This window comes from Tyto alba, unplaced genomic scaffold (assembly GCF_018691265.1).
Source record: "Tyto alba isolate M040663 unplaced genomic scaffold, T.alba_DEE_v4.0 Super-Scaffold_18, whole genome shotgun sequence".
NCBI lineage: Eukaryota > Metazoa > Chordata > Aves > Strigiformes > Tytonidae > Tyto > Tyto alba.
Window position 1 is genome coordinate 14,347,552 of NW_024881280.1, and position 26,689 is coordinate 14,374,240.

The following is a 26,689-nucleotide window of genomic DNA, read 5'->3' on the forward strand; positions in this document are numbered from 1 at the left end:
TAAAGTAATTATTTGTCCTCTACTGCCAAACCCAGATTAAAGCTTTTGACTAAATTTTGGGGTAAATATTTTGTAAATACTAAAAATTGTGTTATTGCTCTGCAGTGCAAGAAGTGTTTACATCAATCTTGGTTTGCCTAAGCAAATGCTTTTTTCATTGAGTTCCATTTTCTAGAAAGCAATTAATTGCATAAATCAAAAACTACACTTTAAACTGGAGAAAACAGTGTAAAACAAAAGGTCAATAGGAATGAGCTCTGTAAGTATGCAAAGGCTGACATTGCAAGAATGGAGGTGATAGAGCAGCGCTCCAGCTTCCTGAGCTGTGCCATGACATGAGCCAGTTAAAGATCTGTGGTACAGAATAATCCAGTTGATGTGGTTATTCTGCCGATAAATTACAGAGGAAAGTAAAAATTAAGGAAGAATTTAACACCTGTGAATCAAATAGCAGCATGTGATGAGAAAACTTTAATACCGAAGTCTTTCTGAGTACATATAATACACAGTGTTTCTATAGCACATCTTATCGACAGGCAATCTAAACAAGAAGGATTGCTACAAGAATGACAAATTAATATGGAATTAAAAAAAAAAGTGATCATAAGACATCAATTTATTTCCGTTTCTCTTTTCAAGGTGACATATTTGTGAAATAGAATCCATATTTGTTACTCCACTATCATATTTCTCTATTAATTTGTATGATATAAAAAATTTATTATGGTAAAGACCATTTATTATGGTTTATTATGGTAAAGACCCATACATTAAGAAGTGGCATTTCCTGTTTTTTTTTCAGATTTCAGTTCCTCACTAAATAGAACAATAAAGGTGATGTCACATTTTATTGTAAATTCCTAAAACTTATACACATTAATATAACAGAGAAGTGACCAACTGAGCAGAGATCATAGATCATTTCCATTGACTTTCAGAGAAACACAAGCTCTACCTAAGTATATAGAGCTAGACAATTTACCTAAATTACTTACTTACAACCAATAAACAGATGCAACAGCAAGCATAACTTGTAAACCTTGCTGAAGCATTAGTACATAGATGAGAGGTAAATCTGTCTCAACAATTAGCAATGAGGTTCAGCTGATCATTGAAAAATGATCATTGTTCATGCAGATCATTAAAAATACAGGCAAATCTGCATCTGGGGTTTGGACCAGGCCTAATTTTTACAAAACCATCACCTTTTGCCAAACCACTTAGAAGTTCTATGAAAAATATAGTTCTTAAATAACTCTGTCAATAATAAATAATGTATAAGGAAGTGCACAGGGTTTTTTTTTGCATCCTGATTGCTCCAGCGTGAAAATCCTCTTTCAGTCATTCTTAGTAGTATTTCTTAGATTTGAAGTGGTAATTCAATTGAAACTTCAATATGAAATGCAAGCTTAGTTAGATTTCACTTTACTGCAATGCCACTTTACACTATACCGTAAGCATTCCAGTATGCTTGTGCTAATATTGTAAAAAATTAAGAAACCCATAGAAGAAAATTTAGAAATAACTATTTTTTTCCAACAGTTCTTGCGTGTTACTACATATTAAATAACTTGAAATTATACTGAAACAGTTTAGCTGTACAACTACAAAAAAAAAAAAGTGTTTTTATATCTGAACTAAAATAGATTTAAACTTGTCACTATCTCATTAATAAGATTTAATTTCTAGCTGTTAATTTCATGTGAGGATTAATCAAATTAAATCCAAATACCTGAAATGCTTTCGTAACTCAGTGAAATGAGATAGAACACTTACATGATGAGAAAATTATTTTGCTTTCCCCATTAATAAATAGCACTATAATACGATAATGTTTTTATGGCAATGATTTGTGTTTCAGACAAAACCTATCTCATATACTTTCCTCAGGTCCATAAAAGACAGACTCGTTCCAAAGGTTCTGTTACTCTTTTTTCAATATCCAGTTCTGGACTGATGGTAATAAAATATCTCTGATGATGTTTCTGTTTTTTTGTAAGCATTTCAGAAGACTAACTGCAACTATTTTTCAATGCTAAAGAGAAATTAATATGATTGTAGTAGCGAAGCAATAATGTCCCAGGAAAACAGGAAAACTGAAGAATCTGTTATGACATGAAGCCCCTTCTCCTAGAAAATCCTGGAGCAAGGAAAGAAATGTGAACAATACATATTCAGAAATGTAATATTCTTTGATGTCAATTTACTTACCCCTTCAGTAGCATTATCCCCTGTGTTGGCCAGCATTTCTTGAAGGGCTCTGACAGAAAGGGACTGTTCAAGGACAAAATTACAGATGCAAAGGTCCGGAGGAACATACTGTAAAAATAAAAATAACAGATCAGCAGAGTAGCTGAAGCAGGATAAAAAAATGTCTTTGAACACACAATGTATTTTAATTTTTAAATCCATACTTAATGTTTACTCATTTGTTTTTGAGATACATCCCATTTCCCTGTATGAAAATAATGTAAATCCATTTTTCATAACTTGTTAGTGCAGTAACTTTACTTTTTCTATAGTTGTATTCCTCACAGTAAAACAAAACATCTTCAGGTTCAAAATATAAAAGTTTGTCTCTACATAGTATTGATCTCCTGTCTTAGAATTACACCATGAACATTACATTGTCTTCTAATGTCATTGACAAAACAGAAGAGGTGTATGATCTTATTTGGCATTGATGTTCTGAACATATTTATAGCTGTCACTAAATGGCAAAGATTCAGAATCTTATGATATAATAATATGAACTATTTTAGGAGATCATCTCAATCACTGGATCAATAGGACTGCTGGTTTTGAAACACGAAGCTTATATTCAGTTCAGGAAAAACAGACTTTTTTTCTATTTGTTGGCAGTGATGTGTCCAAGGAAAAAAGTCTAAAGGGGAATCATTAATATATATAAACACATGACAGAAAAACACAAAGAAGACAGAGCCAGACTATGCAGTGGTACGCAGTGAAAGGAGAAGAGGCAATTGACACAAATTGATATACAGGAATTCTATTTAAAAGGAGGAACCCCCCCTTTTTTACTAGGAGCATAGTAAATACTGGAACAGGATGCCCAAAGAGGTTGTGGAGTCTCCATTCTTGGAGATATTCAAACCCTGACTGTGCAGTGTCCTGAGCAGTCTCCTCAGCCTGAACCTATTCTGAGCAGAGGGCTTGGGCTTGATCTGCACATGTGCTTTCCAAAGTCAACGATTCAGCATTCTGGGATTTATGATATATATCAAGGCTATGAATGAGCTTTAAAGTCATATACACTCCTTTCTCTTTTTTAAATTGGTGTGACAGGTGGGAATAAAATTCTTGATAATGCTGAGTTTAAAGGTGGTGAAAAGGGAAATTATACAATTAAGAGATTTCTAAACCTGCTGAAAAAAAGTCTTTATAGCACGCTAATCAAGTACAGTCTTAGAATTCCCACCGTTTTATCTCTATTATAGACTCTAATTTTAACTTTTTTTTTTTTTTTTTTTTTGGTGTTTTCAAACACATTTTGAAAAGGCTTTTAGGCCAAAGACTTCACAGTGAACTTGCATACATTTTTTTATACGTACATATATATATGCTGCATATATTATTGAGGTAAAGTGAACTCTTGCATCTTTCTTACACAACTGAATAATTTTAAGTAGCTCATCATTTCATTAATTGCAACAGGAACAACTTAAACCATAATACTTGTCATCACTCCTGTCCACTATGGGGTAGTATTCTTTTTAGCATTCATTAACTGCATCTGTGTACATATATACACACACACAACAGACTCTGTTATATAAAGTCATACTATACATATATATGTGTGTGTGAGTGGGTACATATAGCATCCATATACATGCACACACGAACATACAGATCGTAACTGGAAGTTTAACTTTAATACGTTGCATTCAAGGCCTCTCATATAACTGGACACAGAAAGATAATGTAATTTCTCACTTAAATGAATTACAAATGAAAATAGGTTAGATTTTGTGTCATATTTGTTAGGGAAGTCTGGAAATACTTATTTAGAGTATTTTATTGCTATGAACATAAAAATCTATACAACATTAAGTAGTTTTTACCTCCCAATGAACCAGACAGGTAAACAAAACCTCTGAGTAATACTTCACCCATTACTTTACTGCCTTTAATTGCATGTAGAAGACAAATAAGCCACAGCGTTATTTAAAAAACAAAACAAAACAAACAAAATAACCCAAACAAAAACCCCGGATATTTTTCTGTTGTAATCCTGTGGCAGCTTTCAGATTACATAGCATCCACTTTATTAACAAATTATGTTTTGCGTGTGTATTAAACCATGCTGCCTCTGAAGTACGTTTGAATTTAAAAGAAAGAAAGAAAAAAAAAAAAAAAAAAAAGAAAAAAACAACAATCTTTATAAAATCTTTTTATTTTCAAAATGGGACTTAAATTCAGAAACTAAACTGGCATTTTATCTGGGAAAAAATAATATATCTAGTAATACAGTTTTAATCAGCATCAGATGACCTCTGGCACTTAATCCCATTCCAAACTGAATATGGCACAATCAGTATGATCCAACACCTACCAACTGAACAAAAGAATTCCCATCTGTTTCACTGGGCACTGGTCTTGTGCCACATATACTGCATTTTAACTTGAAAATTGTCGCAGCCCTTACTTTAGTGCTGTATTAATGAAAGACACTCTAAAATGTACTCTTAGTCACAGTTTGGATAAAATGTACATCTTAGGTTAACGCAGTTAGTTTTCACTTCTTATTCTTTTTCATAGCCTATGGAGCATCCAGCGTTATTTAAGAATATTGACACTGAGAACTATGAAATTAAATGATTTTTCCACCCATGACTTAGAGCAGCTAGTCCTTCTTTCAAACTTTCAGTGTTACACAATAAATTAACACATGCATGTTATCACACACCCCATTTCTGTGGTTGGATAGCAACAAGTTTTTTTTTTTTAAATTCCACTGACCTGAGAAATAGCAGCGAAAGGTAATTTATGTGGATGGTACATAATCTACGTAGCAACTAACCTCCTTAGTTAATCTAGATTGACTCCTTTAAAAAAAAAAAATTAAAAAGTTTAAAAATTAACTATTAAGTCTGTCAAGGCTCATTTGTTTTCTGGTCTTTTTGTCAATGATACTGTTTCACAAGTTCGATATTCAACAATCCATGTGGCAAACCATTTTACACTCTTAATAATTGCACAGCTAAAAAGAGTTTAATAAAATCTTGAGCAGCTGCTAATCTATGCTTTTTTCCCCAACTCTGAGCAATGTTGTACAGTAATGGAATCCCACAAAAAAAAAAAAAATGCCAATAAGGGTTGTTCAGTGAAACAAGAATAAAGACAGATGAGAGCTAAAGGTTGAAGATGAGGAAATATTCATGTCAGGAATCCTTATGCTGAAATGAAAAACAAAACAGTTTATAAATATGCTGCAAAATAACAATAGGTATTTATCTGCATTCTGGCTATGGGAAGTTGGAATGAACAAACAGAAGACAAGAGCATTTTCAAGAATCATCAATAAAGGAAAAAATTCAAGTGAAGAATTAAGTATTTTATTTTACAGGCATTTAAAGATATGCCAAGCAAGCACTACTGTAAGTAGACTGATAGGATATACAATAAAAGAAAGTGGGAATTTGGAATAAACAGTTCTTCAGAGTTAATCAGAGTTTTTGGGAGTTCTTCAAGAACAGCTCTGAGCAGTCTTGTCCATACATAGAGGAAAACTAAAAAATAGACAAATTTGATATAGGAAACCTACACAAATTTGCAAAGTAAATCTGAAGAAACAATTGACAGTTCTACCCTGTAGAGAAAAGAAAAAAAGGCAGAAAACCTGCTCTTTTAATAAGAAAATGATTTATTTCTAAACAGGTTTTGCATGGAGAGTTACCAGTTTTCCATCAACATATTCGTAACACTGGATATACCTAATTTGTCTGAATGAGATGTTAAGATAAAGAAAACTAGCTACTGAACTGGAAATGTTCAACAGATCTGAAAAAAACTTGAGTCTTAATATAACTCTATTTTCTCATAGAAATTAATCGGATTCCAGATCAAATTACTTTATTTTCATCTAAATTGATTTCTGGAGGAAGAGCAGAGAGCAGGTAAAGTATATCAATAGGTCAAAGCTGACAGGAAAGGTGACGTGAAGAAACATATACAAGCCACACAGTAGCTAGAGAGGAGCAACATAAGCAGTTACAGAAAAAATGACCTACAGCAATGAAATGGGGCCTTACTTTGTAGTAAATTAAAAAAAAAAAAAAATCTATTTAAGTATGTAGGATTTCTCTCTCAAACAGCTCAATACTCTATAGAAAGTACAGAGCTGAACAGCAACCCACCATTTTCAGAGACTTCTGATTGACCATAGATACACCTGTCTGCCTTAGTTTTCCATTTAAAAGGGAGACACCAGAGAAAATTTTTTTTCCTGTGAGGTACCCTGTGATTTACTAATAAAACATAGTATTTTCACAATTTGGTATTAGTTATTAACATTGTAAAGATATGTGCATACCTAATCACCAGCAGTGAAGGAGAACTACCCGTTCTAAAACAGTCAATAACACATACACTGGTCTAATTTTCACTCATAGTTTCTTAGAATAGACAGCAAACTACAGCAAGACAGAAAAATAAGGCCACAAGAAAAAACACTGGTAAGGCCACACCCAGAGTACTGTGCCCCCTTACAAAAGTTGTATGAAGCTACTAGAGAGAGTCCAGCCAAGAGCCACTAAGATAATTAAGGGACTGGAGTATTTTTCACATGGGAGAGAGATGAGATGATGATTAGTGTGTATAAATACCTGAAGTCACAGTGCAGAGAGCATGGAACCAGGCTCTTTTCAGTGGTGCCCAGTGACAGAACAAGCAGCAGTGGGCACGTACTAAAACATATGAGGTTCCCTCTGAACATCAGGAACCACTTTTTCACTATGAGGGTGCCTGAGCACTGGCACAGGTTGCCTGGAGAAGCTGTGGACTCTCACCCTTGGAGATATTCAAAATCTATCTGGACACAGTCCTGGGCAACCTGCTCTGGGTGGCCCTGATTGAGCAGGGGGGTTGGGCAAGATGACCAGAAGTCCCTTCCAATATCAACCATTCTGTGATTCTGTGAAGAGTAAATTCCCTAATACCAGGCTTCTACATACAGCCCCCAAGGTGGACAATGGATTGGCTCAATGCATGCAGTTAACGCTGGCTGAAACATTCTTTCAAGAATGTTCTGATGAAGAGTGCTTTATATCAAAAGATTTCAAGGAAATATTTTCTACATCAGAGAGATGTAGCCAGGCTAGTACAAAGTGGCAGTGGAGTGAGCACTGAGATAAGTTTTATGCTGAAGTTTAAACTTATTCCTCAGCAGTTTTATCTCTATTTTGTCAGTCTAATATTATTTCAATATGCAATTGTTATTATTTATTATAAAAATAATAGCTGTGCAAATAGCTGTAGGGCAATTTGTCGTGGTTTGAGCCTGGTCAGCAATCAACCACCACACAGCCACTCTTTCTCTCTTCTCTTCCAGCAATAAGAAGGGACAAAGAGCCAGGCTTGGGGTTTGAGATAGGACTGGTATGGGGAAAAAAATCACCCTTTATGGGCATGGGCAAAAGGCAGACTCGTTAGGGGAAGAAAAAAAGAACATACATGTATTACAGACACTAACAACACTCAAGAGAGTAGGACAGTGAGAAGCATTGCCACATCTTGAGAACACCTTCCCCCCACCCCTCCCTTCTTCCCAGGCTCAGCTCTGCTCCTGATATCTCTACCTCCTCCCCCAGTGGCGCAGGGGCAGGGAATGGGGGGTGCAGTCAGTGCTGCTGCTTCTTTTATCATCGGTGGGGGAAGCTTCTGGAACTTGTTCCCCCTGCTCCATCGTGGTCCCTCTCTCACAGGAGACAGTCCTCCACAAACTTTCTCCAACTGGAGTTCCTCCCACGGGCCGCAACATTCCCCACACTGCTCCGTTGTGGGTCACTAACTTCCTCCGACTGGATTCCCTCCCACGGCTGCAGCCCTTCCCGAGCTGCTCTGGCGTGGGACACCCCCGCATGCTGCAATCCTCCCAGTGCTGAATTACAGAAGCGGGGCTACCTTTTCCCACAAGACCCCGGCCTTCTTCGGGCACAGAACCTTGATCATCCAGGCGAAACAAAACACAGGCCATAAATCAATGTCTGCTCCACTGTAGATCTTCATGGGGGGGGGAGGGGGGGCACCCTGCCGTCTCACCACAGGATACAGGGGGGTCTCTGCTCCGGCACACCTCCCCCCTCCTTTCTTCTTCTGTTCTGACCTTGCTGTTCAGGCAGCTACAGCAACTCCTCCTCATAAGTCCCACTACTCACCACCGTCCCTTCTTAAATATGTTATCGCAGAGGTGCAGCTGCTTGACTCAGTTTCCAAACAGAGGTGGAGCTGCCTTGGAGCTGGGCGAGCTTTGAGAAGCTTCTCACAGGGGGCCGCCCCTATAGCTCCCTCCCCTGCTACCAAAAAACCCCACTACTCACTCAACTCAAGACACAATTTTAACCATTTTATATATAATTATGCTAAGTTTGTGCTGCATTGCATAGGGGGAAACAGAGGCCCATAAAATGGCTAAAAGGAAAACCCAGCTCCCACATTACACTTTGAAGGCAATTCAGTCTTTTGGATTCCTCCAGGCACTATCATAACCTTAAATTCTTGCAAGTGATATGCTTGCTAACCAAATATTTGCCCAGAGCTCCTGGTCTGCAGCATAAAAAACACTGACATAAGCTGGTACTGATTTACTAGGTTTACTTTTACCAGACCAATAAACTATGACATTCTGTCATTGGGACAGAAATCTTATCCAAATTAGTTATAATTCCCTTTGGCCATTTAAGTTTACTTGACAATTTTGTTACTAAAAAATATGTTAGTATATTGCAGTTCCTTTTGTGGTGTCTATTTCTTAGGTGTCAGTAGAAGTTAGCCTTGATACACTAGACTATCATCTTTGAAATACATCATCTGTTAAAGTATCACTTTAGAAACAAGGAAACCAGCAATGAAGTAATGAAATTAGATCACATCATTTAACAATTCTGCTATTTCTTGTTTAGTATAAAAATTATCCTTTTTACCCTTTAGTTAATTAGATTTTTCCCCTTACAATTTAAATATCAGACATTATCTAATCAAATACCTTCTGATAATATAAAAAGGAGCCATATAGATGAGTGGAACATAATTTCATACAACTGAATTAATGCAAAAGTGCTTTTAAAAAGTGCACTTAAAATCCAGTCATCATAATATAAATTATTAGCAAACCAACACTGTAATAGCTTTTACTAATAAATTGTAAAGAAGTAACATGCAAGTTGCTTATGGATTGATAGCAAAATTTTAACAGAAGTATCTCATAATTGTTATTCCATTCAGCACGTCACAAAAAAATCACCAAAACAGCTAATGGCTAACCATAGAAACTGTATTTTTTACAATTTATTTTTCTAAGAACTTTTTTTACTTTTTTCTTTTTTTTTTTTTTAAAAAAAGAAATATAACTTCTCTTTCCTTGCCTCCCTTTCCTTCTAGCTACTTCAATCTTCTCACTTTAACTACATCAACTCAAATTAAAAAATTAATCATAAAGCTACACCTCTTAATTCTGGAATTAAGAGATACAGAGTTATTTTCCTGTCTATCTTGTTATGTTTTCCAGAATTACTTGAATGGAAAAGCATTTGTTTTCTTGAATTAACAATATTTGGATGAAGTTTAATGAGTGAAGAAGCTGTCACGTGTACTGCAAATACATTTGGGCTTTGGTAAAGTGGTCAGCTGGAGAAAAGAAGGTAGCAGCAGGTAGAACTGTGATTTTCTGCTCTGGACCTGTGTTGATAAACATGCCTTTAATATTCTTTAATGCAATTTCTTCTTCACACACAGAAGAAATCTAGCTTTATAAAGTAATTTCCAGGGATAAGGAAGATGATAAGGAATCCATCTCAGGTAAATAGTATCATTTTAACAGGAGGACAGTCTTCTGCTGTCTAAAATCAAAGGACTTCTGCTATCAACATTCTAATTTTACAAGTTTATGGGCAGTCTCCATATCATCCTCTTTTAAACCAAATACACTGTGTCCTCCTCCAGTCATGATTCTCATAGCACTTCCTGGACCAATCTGCATTTTATCGACATTCTTACGAATCTGAATGCCATGACTGCTCGGTATTCCAGCAGCATTGCCACAGCAATAATAATAATATGCAAAGATAGTATAACTTCCCATCTCTTACCCGGTTTCTTTTGATTATACCTCCTCTAAAGACTATGCTAGATCCCTTGAACACATAATCATTCAGGGAACTTAGGACTGTGAAATATCCACTATGACCTTCACATTCCTTACAAGGCACAGGAATGGTTTCCCATTTTGTAAGCATATTTACACACTCAGTTATTAGTGTAAATGTAATGTAGCTCTACTTTCTATTAATATACAAGGCACTGCAGATCTTCTGTGTGGCGTAGCTTCAACAGTTTCCAGTTCCCTAATGTCTTAATTGACAAAACTACTCAACAGCATAGCAGTGAGAACAGAACCCTACAGGATTTGATTACAAACACATCTATTAAATAACTATTTTTTAGTCCACTGGATGTGTGTCATTTTGGTTTTCTCTTTCTTATTTCCTAACCAAAATTTTGTCCAAATGTAAATGAAAATAAGCATCATTGATAACAGTGGTTTCTAAGTATTGTGCTCTCTAATCATCCAGATCAACTTTCTACACTTCTTATTTTTTAAACAAATGTATTTACATGCTTTTTTCCAAAATTCTTCACTGTTCTCAGTCGGGACCAGCAGTTCAGAAAGCTCCTTGATAGGCTCTTTTAAGGCAGTTACATACAAGTTTTCTGAACCTCTTAATTCTAAACAAACTTCAGAAGCTTCTGTAGTATTATCTGCTATTAAGACACTTATGAAATGTAAAGTAGATCTATGGCATTCTACAGTAACACGTACCATTCCTCCTTTTGTTATAAGATGAACAACATGCTGTCTTACAGATTGAGAAGGTCATCATCAGTAATACCACACTGCAGTTGAGCTGTCGATTAATAAAAAATTCCCAATCACTGTTGAAGATTTTAATACAATAGTTGAAAATACATATGTGAAAACTGCTTTTACTTTAGCATGTGAAAAGATTGTTGGTGATTTGTAAGGACACTGGAGATAAATTTTCTGAACTGAATGCTTGGAATGCAAAGAAATGCAAAAAAAGAATCGAAGCAGCATAATTTTTCACTTTAGAGATGAACAAGGACCTCTCATAATGCATAAATAAACACTGTGCATGTAAGACGGTCATAATACTCAGACTAAAAATAGGACCACATGGCAACATTTCAAGAGAAAAAGATACAAAGACCTCTCTAAAAAAAAAAAATCAGGAAAAATAAATCATCAGAAAGAAGAAAAAAGAAATAGAGACAAAACAAAGAAAAAAAATAGTGCAGAAAGAACAAAGAAGAGAGGGAGGAGGTCCTCCTTCACTTGCCTTTAATCTTAACATTCTACTCTAGTACAGGTCTAAAGTTTAATCTTTCTTCTCTCGTGCTCCTCTTACTACTCTATTATTTTTTTCTTCACAGCACTGTAGCTTATTTTTTCCATTTGCCACTTGTTATCTTTAAAACTCTTGAATTACTTAATAATTCTGTTCCCTGTACTCTCAACTTTCTGATTAATGAACAAAGTTAGAAGCAACCCTTAATGCCAGTAACTAACAGGTGACAATGCTTCTAAAATTATCAATCCAGTATATCAAGATATTTGAACCTACAGGAGCAGTAGTAATAAGTTTCTTAGTGAGCTTATATCTTAAAAACACTCTGGAGACTTAATCTTGAAAATATGAAGTATTTCAGTTACATGAATTATTTTAGATAGTTAAATAGTGGCTTTTGACTGTTAACAGGTATGCTTCAAAGTATATTTAGAATCTCTAGGAAATCTCATGTTGCAGTCACATAAAAAAAAGCATACAAAAAGTACATCTAGCATCACATTAAAGAAACCATGATTAAATATATTTGTGGATAATAAGTGGGTTAACATTCACTGATCAGTTACACCAGTTGAGTATCGACTTCTTACTTTAGCTTCTGATGTTGGTTCCAAAAAGCACAGACGATTCCCAAGTCCCTCAGCTGCCAAGCAAAACTTCCTTTGTTCTTTGTGAATACTGGCAACACACTGAAGTACTACTTCGTCATCCTGTCACAAAACAAAGTATGAGAAAAAAAGTAAATATTTGGCAGTTACGTTCACACCATAATGCTAAGAAATCCTGGAACACATAATCTGTTGAAAAGGAACACTCTACACTCCTATAACTGATCCCATGTACATATGCAGAGATTCTTTTGATGTGCATGTAAACAGATGTTTATGTATAGATTTATATTCAAGACTATTATCAAAGTGACAAAGATTACATACTGTCTCTAGGGCTTTCACAAGTGTTGTGTCCTTCTGTTGCTTTAGCAGTGGCTTACTATAGTGCCATAAAAAAAACCTGCAAGTACACTGTTATTTGGTTTTACTCAGTAAGCCATGTTTAACATTTACAGGAAAAACCTGTTACTGTGATTTTGCAAACAACAATAACCTAAATATAAATGAATTTGGTTTGTTAGCACAGTAAGCCCTCAACACAAGTCCTCTGAATGCACAATCTTAACTTTTAAGGTCTCATTTAATTTAGAAACCTCTGAGTACAACCAAAGATCCAAGAGGCATTTTTCAAGTGACAAAGAAAGAACTTGCTCCTCAAAAGACATATTCCTAAAGAATAGGAACACTCTGGAAAAGTGACATGAAACAGCCCTATCGTTTAGTTACCCTAATTGTTCTAAAAACTCTTTTACAAATTGTTACATAATACAATGCCAAAGCCACAGTTACTTTATAAAGTACCAGGCCCATATTCACCTCTTTACATGTGGTACTAAAGCTGATATAAGCAAGTGAAACCAGATTATTTTTAGTGTTCAACTATGTGAAAGGTATATACAGAATTAAAATTCATTTTAGTTTCCAAAGCTTGCCCACTAACCAAGAAAAACGCCACTTGCAGACTAGAATATAGAAGAACTTATTTTTATACAGGTATGTAACTGCTCACCAAAAGGCATTACCTTAGAAGTTTTTAAGGGGGTGGAAGCTGATAAAACAAGAGTGATATGATATGTCAGTGTCCCATCCAGCTATGAAGTTATACTGGTCTCAATTATTATTGTCAAAACAGATACACAACAGCCGCCTGTACTGAACTCAGAGATCACTTGAACAATTATGTTCTAAAAGCAGCATTGCTTTTTCCAGTCCCCTTATGCAACTGCAATACTATGATAGTAGCACAGCTATTGGCACTTGAAATAAGAGCTGAGAGTGACAAAGTGGTTTTTCACCATAGGAATGAAGTGGCGCACCCTTTAAAATGGGAATTCAAAATCAGGTTTTTCACTTGTGGGATTTTGCAAGCCTGTGCAAGTCATATGGCTTTCTTTTAGGTGTCACTTCACTGCCTACTTACTACTACTAAAATTTACAGCTATTAGATTTCAAACTAATCAGCAGTTACAGGCAGTGTTTTCCTTATCTAGCTTTGCAGAACAAACAATAGCATTTTTAACGGTACAGAATGGGAATTCAACAGACTTCTATAAACAATTCTAAGATGTATAGTCAAGTAAGAAGTAGGCAGAATTAGCTAATTAATGCTAAACAAATTCATTTTCTTTTTCCCCTGCTGCTTCTGCTTCCATTTCTGTAAAATTCCCTCTGAAATTTTCAGCTTTCAAATTCATTAGTAAAAACATTTCTGCTTTTTAAACTTCACTGTAATAAGTTGCAAAATATAAACAATGCAATTAAGCACTCATTACTACATCCCTCTGTTCATGAATATTTAAAAATTGGCACCAGAAGCATATCTATTTAGGGGGAAAAAAAGATCAGAACTTGTATATGATAAAAATTAAGATAATAAAAACATTTGTCATCATCTGGTTCCTGTGTCAATCTTCAAACATACAAATTTCAGAGAATTAAAAAGAATAAAATACTAAACATGAATATGTAAATACCAAGATTTAGAATAGAATTTAGATTTACCACTTAGCCTGCATTTATCAGTAGATTACAATAAATTACCTATATATAGCTGAAATTGTGTTTATTCTACCTACTACATTAAATTATTCATCATTCCAGAGAGGCACATATATAGTATCTATTATAATTCATAGTATTCTAAAAAATAAAAATATGCCTTTAGACAACATACATAAGAATTTAAAGTGAGAATTACTTCAATAAAACAAATAGTTTCTTTTTAAATCCATATGCATAGAAGAGTAAGAGTTTCCAGAATAATTAAATTTATATTTTAATTTTCTAGAATTCAAAAAATAAGCATTTCTTTTCAGAATTTACACTGGTGTCACAAAGTCTTCATCAATCATTAAATGCCATGACACCAAAATACAAACATTGATAATGTCTTCAGTAAGGACTGTACGCAGCATTCAACACTGATGTTTTACATTATTCCGCTAAATGTCCAACATACCCTTTAATTTGTGTTACAACACTTAACAATCCATTTGCTGCACACGATGAAAAACTTTAAGAGTTTATAAATAGTGGCAATAATAGTGTATTTTGGAATGTTTTGGAGCAGAGTTTTAAAGAGTTTATCATTCAGGTGCAAGTGGACTGAGCATAAGGAATTAGTGGAGTCTATATAACCTGAAAATAAAACAATGAGTCACTGTTAAAATGACTCAGTGTTATAGTGTACTTACTGAAGTAAGATCATTCTAGCTGAGGTCTGAAATTGCTTTTCTGGCCTGAAGATGCTAATAGAAATTATTTTTATGGAGTTGTTATCCTATAATGAAATTGCAGACCATGTCTCAGCAATATCTTGCTTTCGCTCACACATATTCTAGTATTCTGAAACTTTTTTCCAGGTAAACTCATTTTCTTCTTTCCCCAGTTTACACGTCTCTTATACAGAATTTCATCCATTTACTTCCATATACCTTTTTTAGTATGAAAAGGAGAAGCCTGCACGCCCAGTGAAATGCAGAGGCTCATGCAATTAGCAGTGATGAGTTGTTAGTTAAGTTATATAGAGCCAAATCTCAGAGATAACCAAAAGCAAAACAAAAGAAAAAAAAAATCTCACAAAAATTCCTTGAGATCCAGTTTGTCAAGCAATAATTTAAGAAATTTAAATGTTTTAAATTTAGTAAGTATTTTAAATGCAATATTTCTCATGTAGCAGCTTTGACATTTTTGTGTTTAGAAATTTCTTTTACTCTAGTCCTTTTAGGACTAGGTGGGGTTTTTTTGGTTGGTTGGTTTTTTTTAATAAAACAGATTTAGAGTGCATGGAATCACATACTGGAAAGGACCTCTGTAAGCAATGGTCCAACACCTCACTAGAGAAGGGCTAATTTAGAACAAATTTTGAAGATGATCTAATGGGCTGAATTTAAGAAAAAAGTCCACTTCAAAGTTCTGATCAGCTTGAGGTGTTGTTACAGATTCACACTTCTCTCCACATCAAAACTGTAATATGTAACAGTCATATCAAAGATCTCTAAATTTTTCAAGGTTTTGCTCCAGTGAGCAAGTGGGGGGAATAATTTCAGGTTGCTCAAAATACCTCTATGATTTACTGAGCGCACAAAAAAAATAATACATTTGCATACCACTAGACCTCACACAAGAAACTGCCTTCACTACTGTTCCTCAAAAAGTACAGACGTTCAAAGTGCCTATTACTAATAATTAGTCTCCACTAGTGGCATCATCAATAATTACATAAAGCTAATCCTGTGATCAACTGTGTACTATCATAAGTATCTATTCACAAATACAGATAAATAGCAACCTTTAACTCTTTTTTTCTGAATGAAGAAGTAGTGAAAATTTTCCCCTTCTGTCCAGAAATATCTTATCTGGTTAGAATTCTTCCATCAGTCCTTCAGGAAAAGGACACAGACCAGGTAACTCCAACCCCAATCCTAAGAATGTTTATACGCAGAAACACATTGATATTACCGAGATATATTTCAGGTGGATGGAAATCCTGCAGAATCTACCAAGTGTCATGTAGCTACTGTGTCATAGTTCTACCTAATATTATTCACCTATTCACACAAACGCATAACTCCTGCAAAAAGAACAAAAGACAGCTTTGGAGATTTGCTTTCTTTTTTTGAAAGTAGGCTATTATATAACTGTGTGAACTGTAAACATAAATTTCTATTCACTTTGGCCAGAGCTGAAGCTGCAATCTGAATTTGCACTATATAACTGTGTCTGCATAGACTGAGAAACAAAGGTATTTCTAAATGAGAGCCACTCACTCAGTATCTTCTGCTTTTAAGACTGAACAAGTTACCAAAACAGAACTTGACTCTGCAAAAGTACATCTAACATTACACAATTTCTTTAACAAAAACTTGTGATTCCTAGCCTTCATCAATATAGCATTAAATGACATACTTTTTAATTTTAAAAAAGAGTTTCTAATAAACCACAGTCCAGCGGTTCATTATCAGACAGTATTTAGTCTTGGTCTTCAGGCTGTCTTCCTCCTCAAGTTTCATAATAAATTTATGGTGAACTTAAACTAAGATCCTTGTGATGGAGTAATGAACCAAAGCATAAACAAAATTGATTTTAATTAATCAATGACTTGCTGCAAAGTGAGTCAATGATCAAGGTGAATCCATGTATTGTAAGCACGATCTTGCTTCTGTTCAGTTCACTAGTTTTTCAACTCAGAATTTGAGGATAAAGAAATTGCAACAGCTAATGAAACTCTTTTTTCATTCATCTTGCATATATATCCTAGAATTAAGAATTATAGTAATTTATACAATACATTTAACTCTGTGTAGAGGTTTTATTCATATTAAGAAGCACAAAACCATCAAAACACTAAATATTTACATACACGTTTATATATACATATAAAATTTGCAAATTTTGCTGCAAAATAGTAGATTTAGTTACCTACTGATTCAACATCTACCAAATCTCTGTATTCTTTATTATATTCAGTACTGAAAATGAACTGATAAAATGAAATTGACATGACACTAGAAACTAATCAGTTTTAGAAAAGTAATCAGCTTTGTTATTAAAACTGTATATTGTAATAAGAAGAAGATATTTCCTCAAAAAAGCATACATATTTTGCTTATGTTTTACTCACAGCTGCACATAAACATGCAAGTGGGTTCTTGCACATGAATAACTAAGTTTAATGTAAACTCATACGGAGTTGTTTTGAAAATACATTCTTCTGTAACACCATGAAAAAGTTGTATTTGGTAATATATTCTTTCCATGAACAAATGTATATTACTTTAAAAAAAAAAACAAAAAACAAAACCGAAAACAAATCTATTAAACAAAAAAACCTCAGAGCTCCTCTCTTCTATGGTGAAACAAGCAGGCATATCAAGCTGATGCTCTTTACAAGCCTAATTACTATATGACTGTGACACTTGCTGAATGCAGATCAGTGTCGCAAAGAAATGTATTAAGTAAAAATCCACAGTCACCTTCACTCTTTGATAGACAACATCCTACTCGCGTATCTTACTGTATCACAAAGCACAGGGTATAAGCAAATATCTTGATTAGCATGTGAACACTAGCTACAACCTGATTTTTCCACAGGGCTGCATTCCTTTCTTGTTTTCTGGAATAATCTTGGAGAACAAGTAAGATTCATCAGAAATTGCTATCTACAGAGGCTGCATTCTTAACAAAATAAGGAATTATAGGCAGAGTTGACAATGCTCTAAACAAAGATGGATTTGGTAAATTTGTGCATGGCCACCACTTCCTTTCACAAGGGAAATGGTCTCACTGCAAAGCTGTCTCCATGCACTTGTATTTTTGCAGCACTTTGTCCAAAATGCGCAACTTCAGTGCGTAGCCTAATATCATGAAATATTTTCGGTTATTTCTAAAAACAAATACAGGAGACATACAGTCTTTGGCCCATTTAAAAAATAATCTTACAGTCTTTTAATTGAGAAATAGAAGAGTATTTCTACTTTGAAGCTGGAGCTTTAACAACAGTGTTTTATCCTAGGATATGAAACTCAAAGGGAAAAAAATCTCTCCTAAATCTGACTCCATTAAAAGCATTTGAAGTGGAGGGGGATGAGGTTAAGGTGGAAATCACAATAGATAAACACACAATTCCTTACTAGAATTTTACATTTGCTGCAGTTTCATAACTTAGATTTGCAAATATCTTGACTTCAGAGTACAGAAGAGAGTTTCCTATGCTGCCTATGATTTCTTCTGAATTATCCAGGATTCAAAGTGGATGAGCACCATTATTTTCAGTTCAGTAAAGTTTCAGATCCAGACATAGCTTTTGAAGATGAAGTGGATATGCCTTTCATCCATCCAGCCTCCTCTTGAATCCATGTAAAATTTTAACTCACAACCTCCTTTGCTCTGCAGTGATACAGCTCAGCTACAGGAAAATTAAATTGTTGTGTTTGTTTTGAATCTGGTTCCTACAAGCTCCATTTAATATTACCAAGCTCCCAAAACACAACAGTCAGTTAACCAAGATTATTGTCCATCCTCATCAAGTCACATCCAGTCTGTCTTTTCAAGGCTGAAAAGTCCTGGCCTCCTAATAAGTTGTTCCTCATCTGATCATCATCCTGATCCCCATCTGACCTTTCCCTGAATATTTTTCTGTTCTAAATGTTTATTTTTAAAATGAGGTAGAAATTAATTCCATATACTATTCAAAGTATGGAAAAAATTACACAGTTATGCAATAGAAAAAATACGTTCTCTGTTATGTTCTTTATTTTGTTCTTAGTATTTTCTAAAGTTTTATTGCCTTTTTTTGCCATTAATGAGAATTAGGCTGATGTTTTCACTGAACTATTATAACACCAGGATCTCACTTTTCAGTTCTGAGCCAACAATTTTAAACATTAGGCTGGATTGTTATTTTTTTTCTTTATGTCTACAATTTCATGCTTGAATTTCATCTGCCATTTTTACTGCAGTTACTTAATTTCAGAAGGTCCTTCTAGACTGGTTCACAGCTTGTTCACTTCCTTGCTACCCTAAGTAACTTCCTACTGTGAGTGGCCTCCCTTTTCCCAGGTCTTCTTTCTCTCTTTCCCTTCCCTGTCTGTGAGGATGGTCAACCATAGATTGGTTGTGGAACACCCATCTTTGGAGACCTCAAAACCCAACAGGACAATGACATAAGCAACCTGCTCCAGAGATCCTTTCCTATCTCAGTGACTCCATGGTTTAGTGAAATAAATTTAAAAACCAAAACAAAACAAACAAAAACAAAGAAAACAACAACCATCACCACCCAAAACAAAACAAAAACCAAACAAACACCACACACACCCCCCCAAACCTCTCAACTAATTAGGACCATGATAAACAGTTTTTAAACATATGTAAGAAACTAATCCAAAATGGAAGGGAATATTATGTTTCCCACATGTAACAGAAAGAACTAGTAATATAAATTATTCTTGCAATAAAGCAAGATTCAGGCTGGGTATGAGAAAAAAGATTTCCTTCTCCTTTCATAACGATATGGATAGCAAGCCACTAAAATTGGGTAGGTTGTAGAGCATGTATCACCACAGGTCTTTGAAAATATTTTATGTTAACATCTCTGGTTACGATGTTACATGGTTATAGTCAGTCTTTTATTTAGTAAGGGAATATATGCATCATGAGGTCTCAAAGATCTGTTTTTTCAAGAGCCCATAATCGATACATAATCCTTCATGGCTACTGTATACTAGAACATGATTTACAATGTACAGTACATTATCCACAGCTTAAACTCTACAACAACCCTTATGCTGGGTTGATCCTGACTCAAAAATGTAATGTTGCCCTCTGCTTTCTACTTATATATGTTTTTATCATGTCTCATTAGAAGGAATGCACAACCTTAAGGAAGCTATTAGAATATGAAATATACCTTATCATTCTGTTTTCTCTGTATCTTATTTGCAATATGTTGTATTTATATGATTTGCATAAACTGATACAGAAAACAGTTCTGGTATGGCTTTTTATTTCTGCTACTGCTTTTCTACTTCAGATTAATTTATTATTTACCAGGGCAACACAGTCCTAACTATTCATGTTTCCTAATTAAGTAGTTCAAAAAAAATGAAAAGATTCTTTGATTAACGTTTACTTGGATTGTTTCAGTTTTGAGGCTATGCTCCAAATAATAACTTAATGTATTTACTTGCCATCTAGTTAAAACTATACTATTTGTTTAGGTTCTTGTACTGATAAAACAATGTAATTTTCCTGTAATTAATAACAAGAGTTTGGTAATTCTGTGTCATATGTCCATGTAGAAGCTAGATTCAGAGCAAAGTATATATCTACATCAGAAGTCTTGCTGCATGGTCATATCACTTCTCTGCCAAATCCCGCCAGGGTATAACTCACAACAAAAAATTCCTTGGAGAAAATTTCCAAAAGTTCTGTTGTATTTATCTATACATTTATTTATTGTGCAAATGGCAATTCCATCCTTAATCAAAAGCATTGTTTATTGTACTGTTATGACTGACACTGATCTATAGTATGTGGTACATGGACTAATTGAAGTTTTGGATATTGCTTTTGTTGAAAGAGAACAGATTACTCACTTGAATTTTTTTTATTATAAATACAAAACATTTGTTCATTATAGATACAAAACTATAGATCAAATAACATGGATTTTTTGCTTTTCTTACTCTTTATAAACTTAAACTATTTTTTTTTTTTTGGACTAGTCATGGAAAAGAAGAAACAAGAAACCAAGTAAAACCTCAAAAAGGTTTTTAAGCCTCAAAAAAACCCCAAAACACACACACAAATAAACAGAAAACTATCTACACTCTACTAAGCTTACAGACTTAGCTGTAAATGCAACATACTGGTGACGTACAGTATATCCTTACTGATGACTCCACATTAATCAGAAGTCTTCAAAATCACCACAGACTCCCCTGGGATTCACCGAATCCTGATTAGCTCTTCGAAGAATCTTTCCCTTACCAAGCACACAGGAAAATGTACATTACTGAAACAGTTACATTAAGAAGCAGGAACCATTACCCTTGGTCTGCCAACTTGGAAATGGAGAAGGTGATCTGAATCTCCTCTTTGGACATAATCTAAGAATGTACATTAGAGAAGAAAGTTTATTATGACTTCCAGGACAGATTCTTTTGTGTATTCTTTTATTCTCTGCCCTTTTTCAGAGCAAAACGATTACAAGTCATCCGGTTAACTGACATATCAAGTCTCTTTTTTTAACTTTTTCTCTTTCCTCTCTTATCCTCAGAGGGGTGCTACACTTTCAAACCCCAATTTCATTTACAGATACATTCCTATGTAAAGAAAGACCAAGTTCGGACTAAATTTATCTTCTCTGGTTTGTATATGTGTGTACACACGTGGAGGCGGGGCGGCTGGTTGTTTTTTATAATGGTATGACTTGACTTGATACCTTGCTTTTAAATCAGGGTTGCTACTTCTTTGACCTTTCTGTCAATATAGGTTACACAGACTGAAATCTAAACTGAACAGAAACATTTACAGGTTCAAGATAGTACTGAAAAACAGATAGGCAGACAAAGATTTTGTATGAACTCTTTCCTTTGGAAATTAAGAAACAAGCTACAGAAAGAAATCTCAGTTCAATTAATACTAAAACATTAATTAACTCCTCGGGAAAACAGAACATGAAATAGGATAAATAATGGTGAAAATTCATGTAAAGAACCCTTCTTGTTTGTCTCAGGAACTAGTTGATGCTGACCATTCTCTGCCTTGTTTGTATTGCTAAAACAAAGCACTACTTTAAGAAAGTAGAGTCAAGTAATACGAATTTTAATCTCATACTTACCCAAAACTAGAAACAAACAGAACAAGGAAGCAATATGCAATACTTATGATCCATACAGAAGGTATTAGAACATTTTAAAAGTTGTAAAATTTGCATGTTTATTTTATAACCTTATGTTTGGACATACCTAATTTTCCTAATTTAAATGTTCTTATAGGTAACTTTATATTTCTATTCAACTTCAAAGGCTGAATAACGGATACTCATATGGCCATATTTTATTCAGTATTTCCATGTTTAAGAGTTTCAGTCATATTTCCAGGCAGCAAGGGGGATAAAAAACAAAAAAAGACCAAAGAGCTCATCAAAAAATACATAAATAAAAAATAATAATAAAGGAAAAAAATGAAACACAACTGCAAACTGCTAAGACAGACAATCAGGTTATCAGAATAAATGAAATCATCATTTTTTTTAAAAAAAATCCTACATTGACAGTCATGAAATCATTTGTATTGGTTTTTGTCTCACATACATGCCATTAAAGCCCGTGTTTCCTGTTCACAAAACTCCAAATTTTGTCTCACAGCAGTTACGTTCTGCCATAAGGACATGAGTCTTCTGTACATCTCTTGAGAGTATGTTTTTCCCCACACTATCCTCTTACAGTACTGAAGGTAAAATTTTCAATAAATTCTAATTTATTTACTACATAAATATTAGCAATATTGTTTACTAAAGCACATATCCAAGCACCAAAGCAAAGTTTAATATCAGAGTAAGCTCATGAACCAGAAAAGGTTCATAAAAGATTCAAGTTATGTTTTCATTCCTGTAATTTAGAAAGTTTATACAGCTATGCTGCAGTATGATGAAGTTTATTTTAGGACCTCCACATAGAAGTGCATACTACACAAATATTTTCGTCCCAAAATACAGACATCACAGTCATGCAATTGAATTAGGAAAAGGTCACATGAATATATCATCTTAAGCTTTCTTTTGCTTTAAATGTCTATAAATAAATCTTCTGGCAAGCACTACGTGTTAATTTCTAAAACAAAAGTGTGCTTAAGACACAACTGTCATGTTGTAAATCATCACAAAAAACACAAACAAATGAAACCAGTACCCAGAGCAGATCTTAAATCAGTGGTGGTAGTGGGGAGGTGGATTCCCAGCAGATTTAGCTTTACTTTCATTACTTGTTATCAGTTGTTTTTAACATCTTTTTAGAAATTAAAAGCTTTTATTTGCTTGCTAGTAACATACCAAGGCCCTTCTTCCCCCAGTAAGTATATGAATTTTTTCCAGTAAACACAGCCAATTCACTGCAAATGGATCCTTATGATGACAGCAGAGTTATTTGATGGAAATTCACGCACCCCCATCTGACAGTTCTCAGAAGATTTTAAAAATAGAGTTGGGGTTTCCGTTGTCAGTCTACTCCTTCAGCAGTGGTTGGATCAAAGCCTAATCTCAACTCTGGAACATACTTCCATATCTTATATCAGGTCATCAGCAAGGCAGAATAAGCAAAACATTAGACAGCAATAAAATGTAGTCAGTCCTTTTCACAAAAAATCATACTTCGGAAATAAAAATTCCTTCAGAAAGTTAAGTATTTCAGTATTGACCATTTTGCCTCTTTTTTTTCAATACGACTTCCAGGTTGCAGACTAGCCATTGAAGTACTTACATAGTTTGCTGTCTTTTGCATCACAGCTTTCCCACTTCTCCCCTCACTCAGTTCTTCATGGAAATGACATAGCATGAGATAGTGACAACAAAGGAACAACCACACCAAATACCAAGATCAAAAGTAACATCCAAAACATTTATTCATTATCTGTCATAAAAGCTGAGTACTAAATATTCTTTAAAATCACTATTTTGATTTCAAACTGTAAGGCAGGAGAAAAAGAAGCCTTTGTAACAGAGCTGGGATGAACTAGCCATGCAGACCTGCTTGATGCAAATCAGTGGCAAAATCAACATGTCCTATCCTTTCAGGCAGAGTCCTGTCTTGCTTTAAGAAATGAAGTGACTTTAAGTACACCTGTTAATTCTCAGAATGGCAGATTGACTGAAAGCATCAAGATACACTCCATGCTGATCAAGGAAGTAGAATCAGCCAAGAAAGCTGCAACCTGCATAAGCACCTTATCATCTACTGGATGGACCTGTTCGAGCGGGTCCCAGAACGGGCCATGGAAATGGGATAGGAGAGGTTGGAGCACCTCTCCTATCAAGAAAGGCTGAGAGTTGGAGCTGTTCAGACTGCAGAAGAGAAGGTTCCAGAGAGACCTTATTGGGGCCTTTCAATACTTAAAAGGGGCTTGTAAGAAAGATGGAGAGACACTTTTTACCAGGGCCACTAGTGACAGGACAAGGGACAACAGTATTAAACTGAAAAGAGTAGATTTAGATTGCACACAAGGAAGAATTTTTGTTTAGGATGGGGTTGGTAAGAATCAGGAACAGGCTGCCCAGAGAAGTTTGGATGCCCCATCATTGGGGCAAAGTCGGGCTGGGCAGGGCTTTGAGCAACCTGATCTAGTGAAAAATGTCCCTGCCTGTGGCAGAGCGTTGGACTAGATGATCTTTTAAGGTCCCTTTTGACCCAAACCATTCTATGATTCTATGAATTGTGATGTCAGTATTGGCATTCTTCACACTTCTGACATTCATGACATCTGGCATAATATTGTATGAGCAAATGAAGAAATGACAAGATTTATAAGGAAAGGAGGGTAATTACAGTTCAATTTTAATGGAGCATCCCTTTGGACAGAAAAATGAATGCAAGAAACATTATTGTGTATGTACATACTTGCGTACATTTTGATTGTTTTCCCCATTTCTTTTACATGGAGTACAAATTATATACTGGCAGACCAAACAGCAACAGAAAGGTTTAATATAGGACATCCATAACAACAAATTTATTTTCATTTCGGCAATTAACTGGTAACTGGATCTTACAAATAAGAGAAAAAATTTGGCATAATAAACTCAACTTGCAGGGTTTAACTTATAAATTTTCACTGTTTAACAGATGATCAGAAATATTAATGGAATAGCCAGTGTCTTGTCTCAATTACAGATGAACCAATTTTAAAAACTTGGCACCTGACAGCAAGAAGGAATCCAAATAGAAGCTGTCAGCCTTTTGGAATCTTCGTGCATGACCACTACCAGATTAGTAAAGATACCAATAGCAGCAGACATTTAGGTCGTATCTATTTCAAATGAGAATGGGTGTGCACAGTATCTAACATATTATTTAAATCATGTATTCTGTATATAAGATCACCATTATCTCTAAACTATCAACTATAAACCTCTCAGATGTTTATTTAGCATAACATTTTGAAAAAGAATGTAAGCTTTGTCTTCTGTACTAATGGTTTTTGCAAGGAAACTTAAATGGTAACTTTGAGGCAAAAATCCTGTGGATCATTTTAAAGAATCCAATACTGTTCAGGATTTTAAGCATTGTCTATGCCAACTGTTGGTAAGAGGGATACTTAAGGTATAGCTTTGAAGACTAGGGACCTACAATGGAACAAACAATTATCTATCTCAAAACAAATTGGAAAAGGCTCTACAAAAAGATGAAACAAAGCAGACATTGCTCAGTCAGGATACAAAGTTATAGACTAGCTGCTTTCTACATGAAAATTATGGGAAATCTTTTCAAGTATTTTTTTAAAATAGTAACCTGGGAGGAGATTTTACAGTGTCACAGCTACCTGAATTTAAGTCCTGTCCTTGTCAGGTGTAGGCAGAATAAGCACAGACAAATGGGCAGTAGCATTTAAATACATTGTTTGCAAGACCCAGGTCTTTGAACCAGGTCTCAGAACCAAAGTGAGCCTCTGATTAGACAATAAATAGTTAAATACTATTTATCAATTTTGGGGGAGCAAGGAGAAAAAACCAAAACAAAACATGTGAGCTGGAATGTCACTGTACAAATAGAAAGTTTTTGCTAAGGATCCAAAGATGGAATGACATCAACGTTAAGGCAAGATGGGTCTGAAGCAGAAATGAAGCAGACCACAGACTCTAGAATTATTTGATGCCTGCCTTTTAAAATGTAACTATTTTATATCTAGGGGAAAACAATGACATGTTTTAGAAGAGTTTTCAATCAAGAAAGAAGAGATTTAGACTAAATCCCAGGCTTCTTCCCAAAACTTTCTATAGATAAGACTGAAATATGGCTGTGAATACATTGCAAATGAGCTGTCAGGCTTGCATGGGTTGGTAAGAACAGAATAGGTATGAATCAGGTTCAAATGTTTACATGTACACAGAAAAGATCAAATTACCAAAGGATAAATTATACAGAGGAACAGTTCTAAAGGAACTACAATACCTATAGTTATTCTGTATTACTGAATATACAGATATATCAAGGTACAGGCATATATGGATATATTCAGTTAAGGTATAGATATATTAATGGATATAGAGAACATTAAAGAGCTTTTACATGCAGTGCTCCTCTTCAAGCAATTAAATTTCTCTAATACTACCCTTGACTGAATATCAGAATGGCACATAATGCTACCATACATATGGTAGTAAATGTTACCTAGCAAAAAAAAAAAATTCTGGTCAAAGCTTTCAAAATTTACATGACAATACATTTCAACAGCACATTCCATTCTATGGATATA

General features: G+C 34.7%; 1 protein-coding gene across 1 annotated transcript in view; it reads right to left on the minus strand.

Moving 5' to 3' along the window:
• Positions 1-26,689, minus strand: part of RYR3 (ryanodine receptor 3) — a 241,921-nt gene that overhangs the window by 180,258 nt on the left and 34,974 nt on the right. Inside the window, exons 2-3 of the mRNA XM_032984720.2 lie at positions 12,197-12,316; positions 2,212-2,319 (exon numbers count right to left, since the gene is read on the minus strand). Of these exons, the coding sequence (XP_032840611.1) occupies positions 2,212-2,319; positions 12,197-12,316 (228 nt within the window). The remainder of the gene's footprint in view (positions 1-2,211; positions 2,320-12,196; positions 12,317-26,689) is intronic.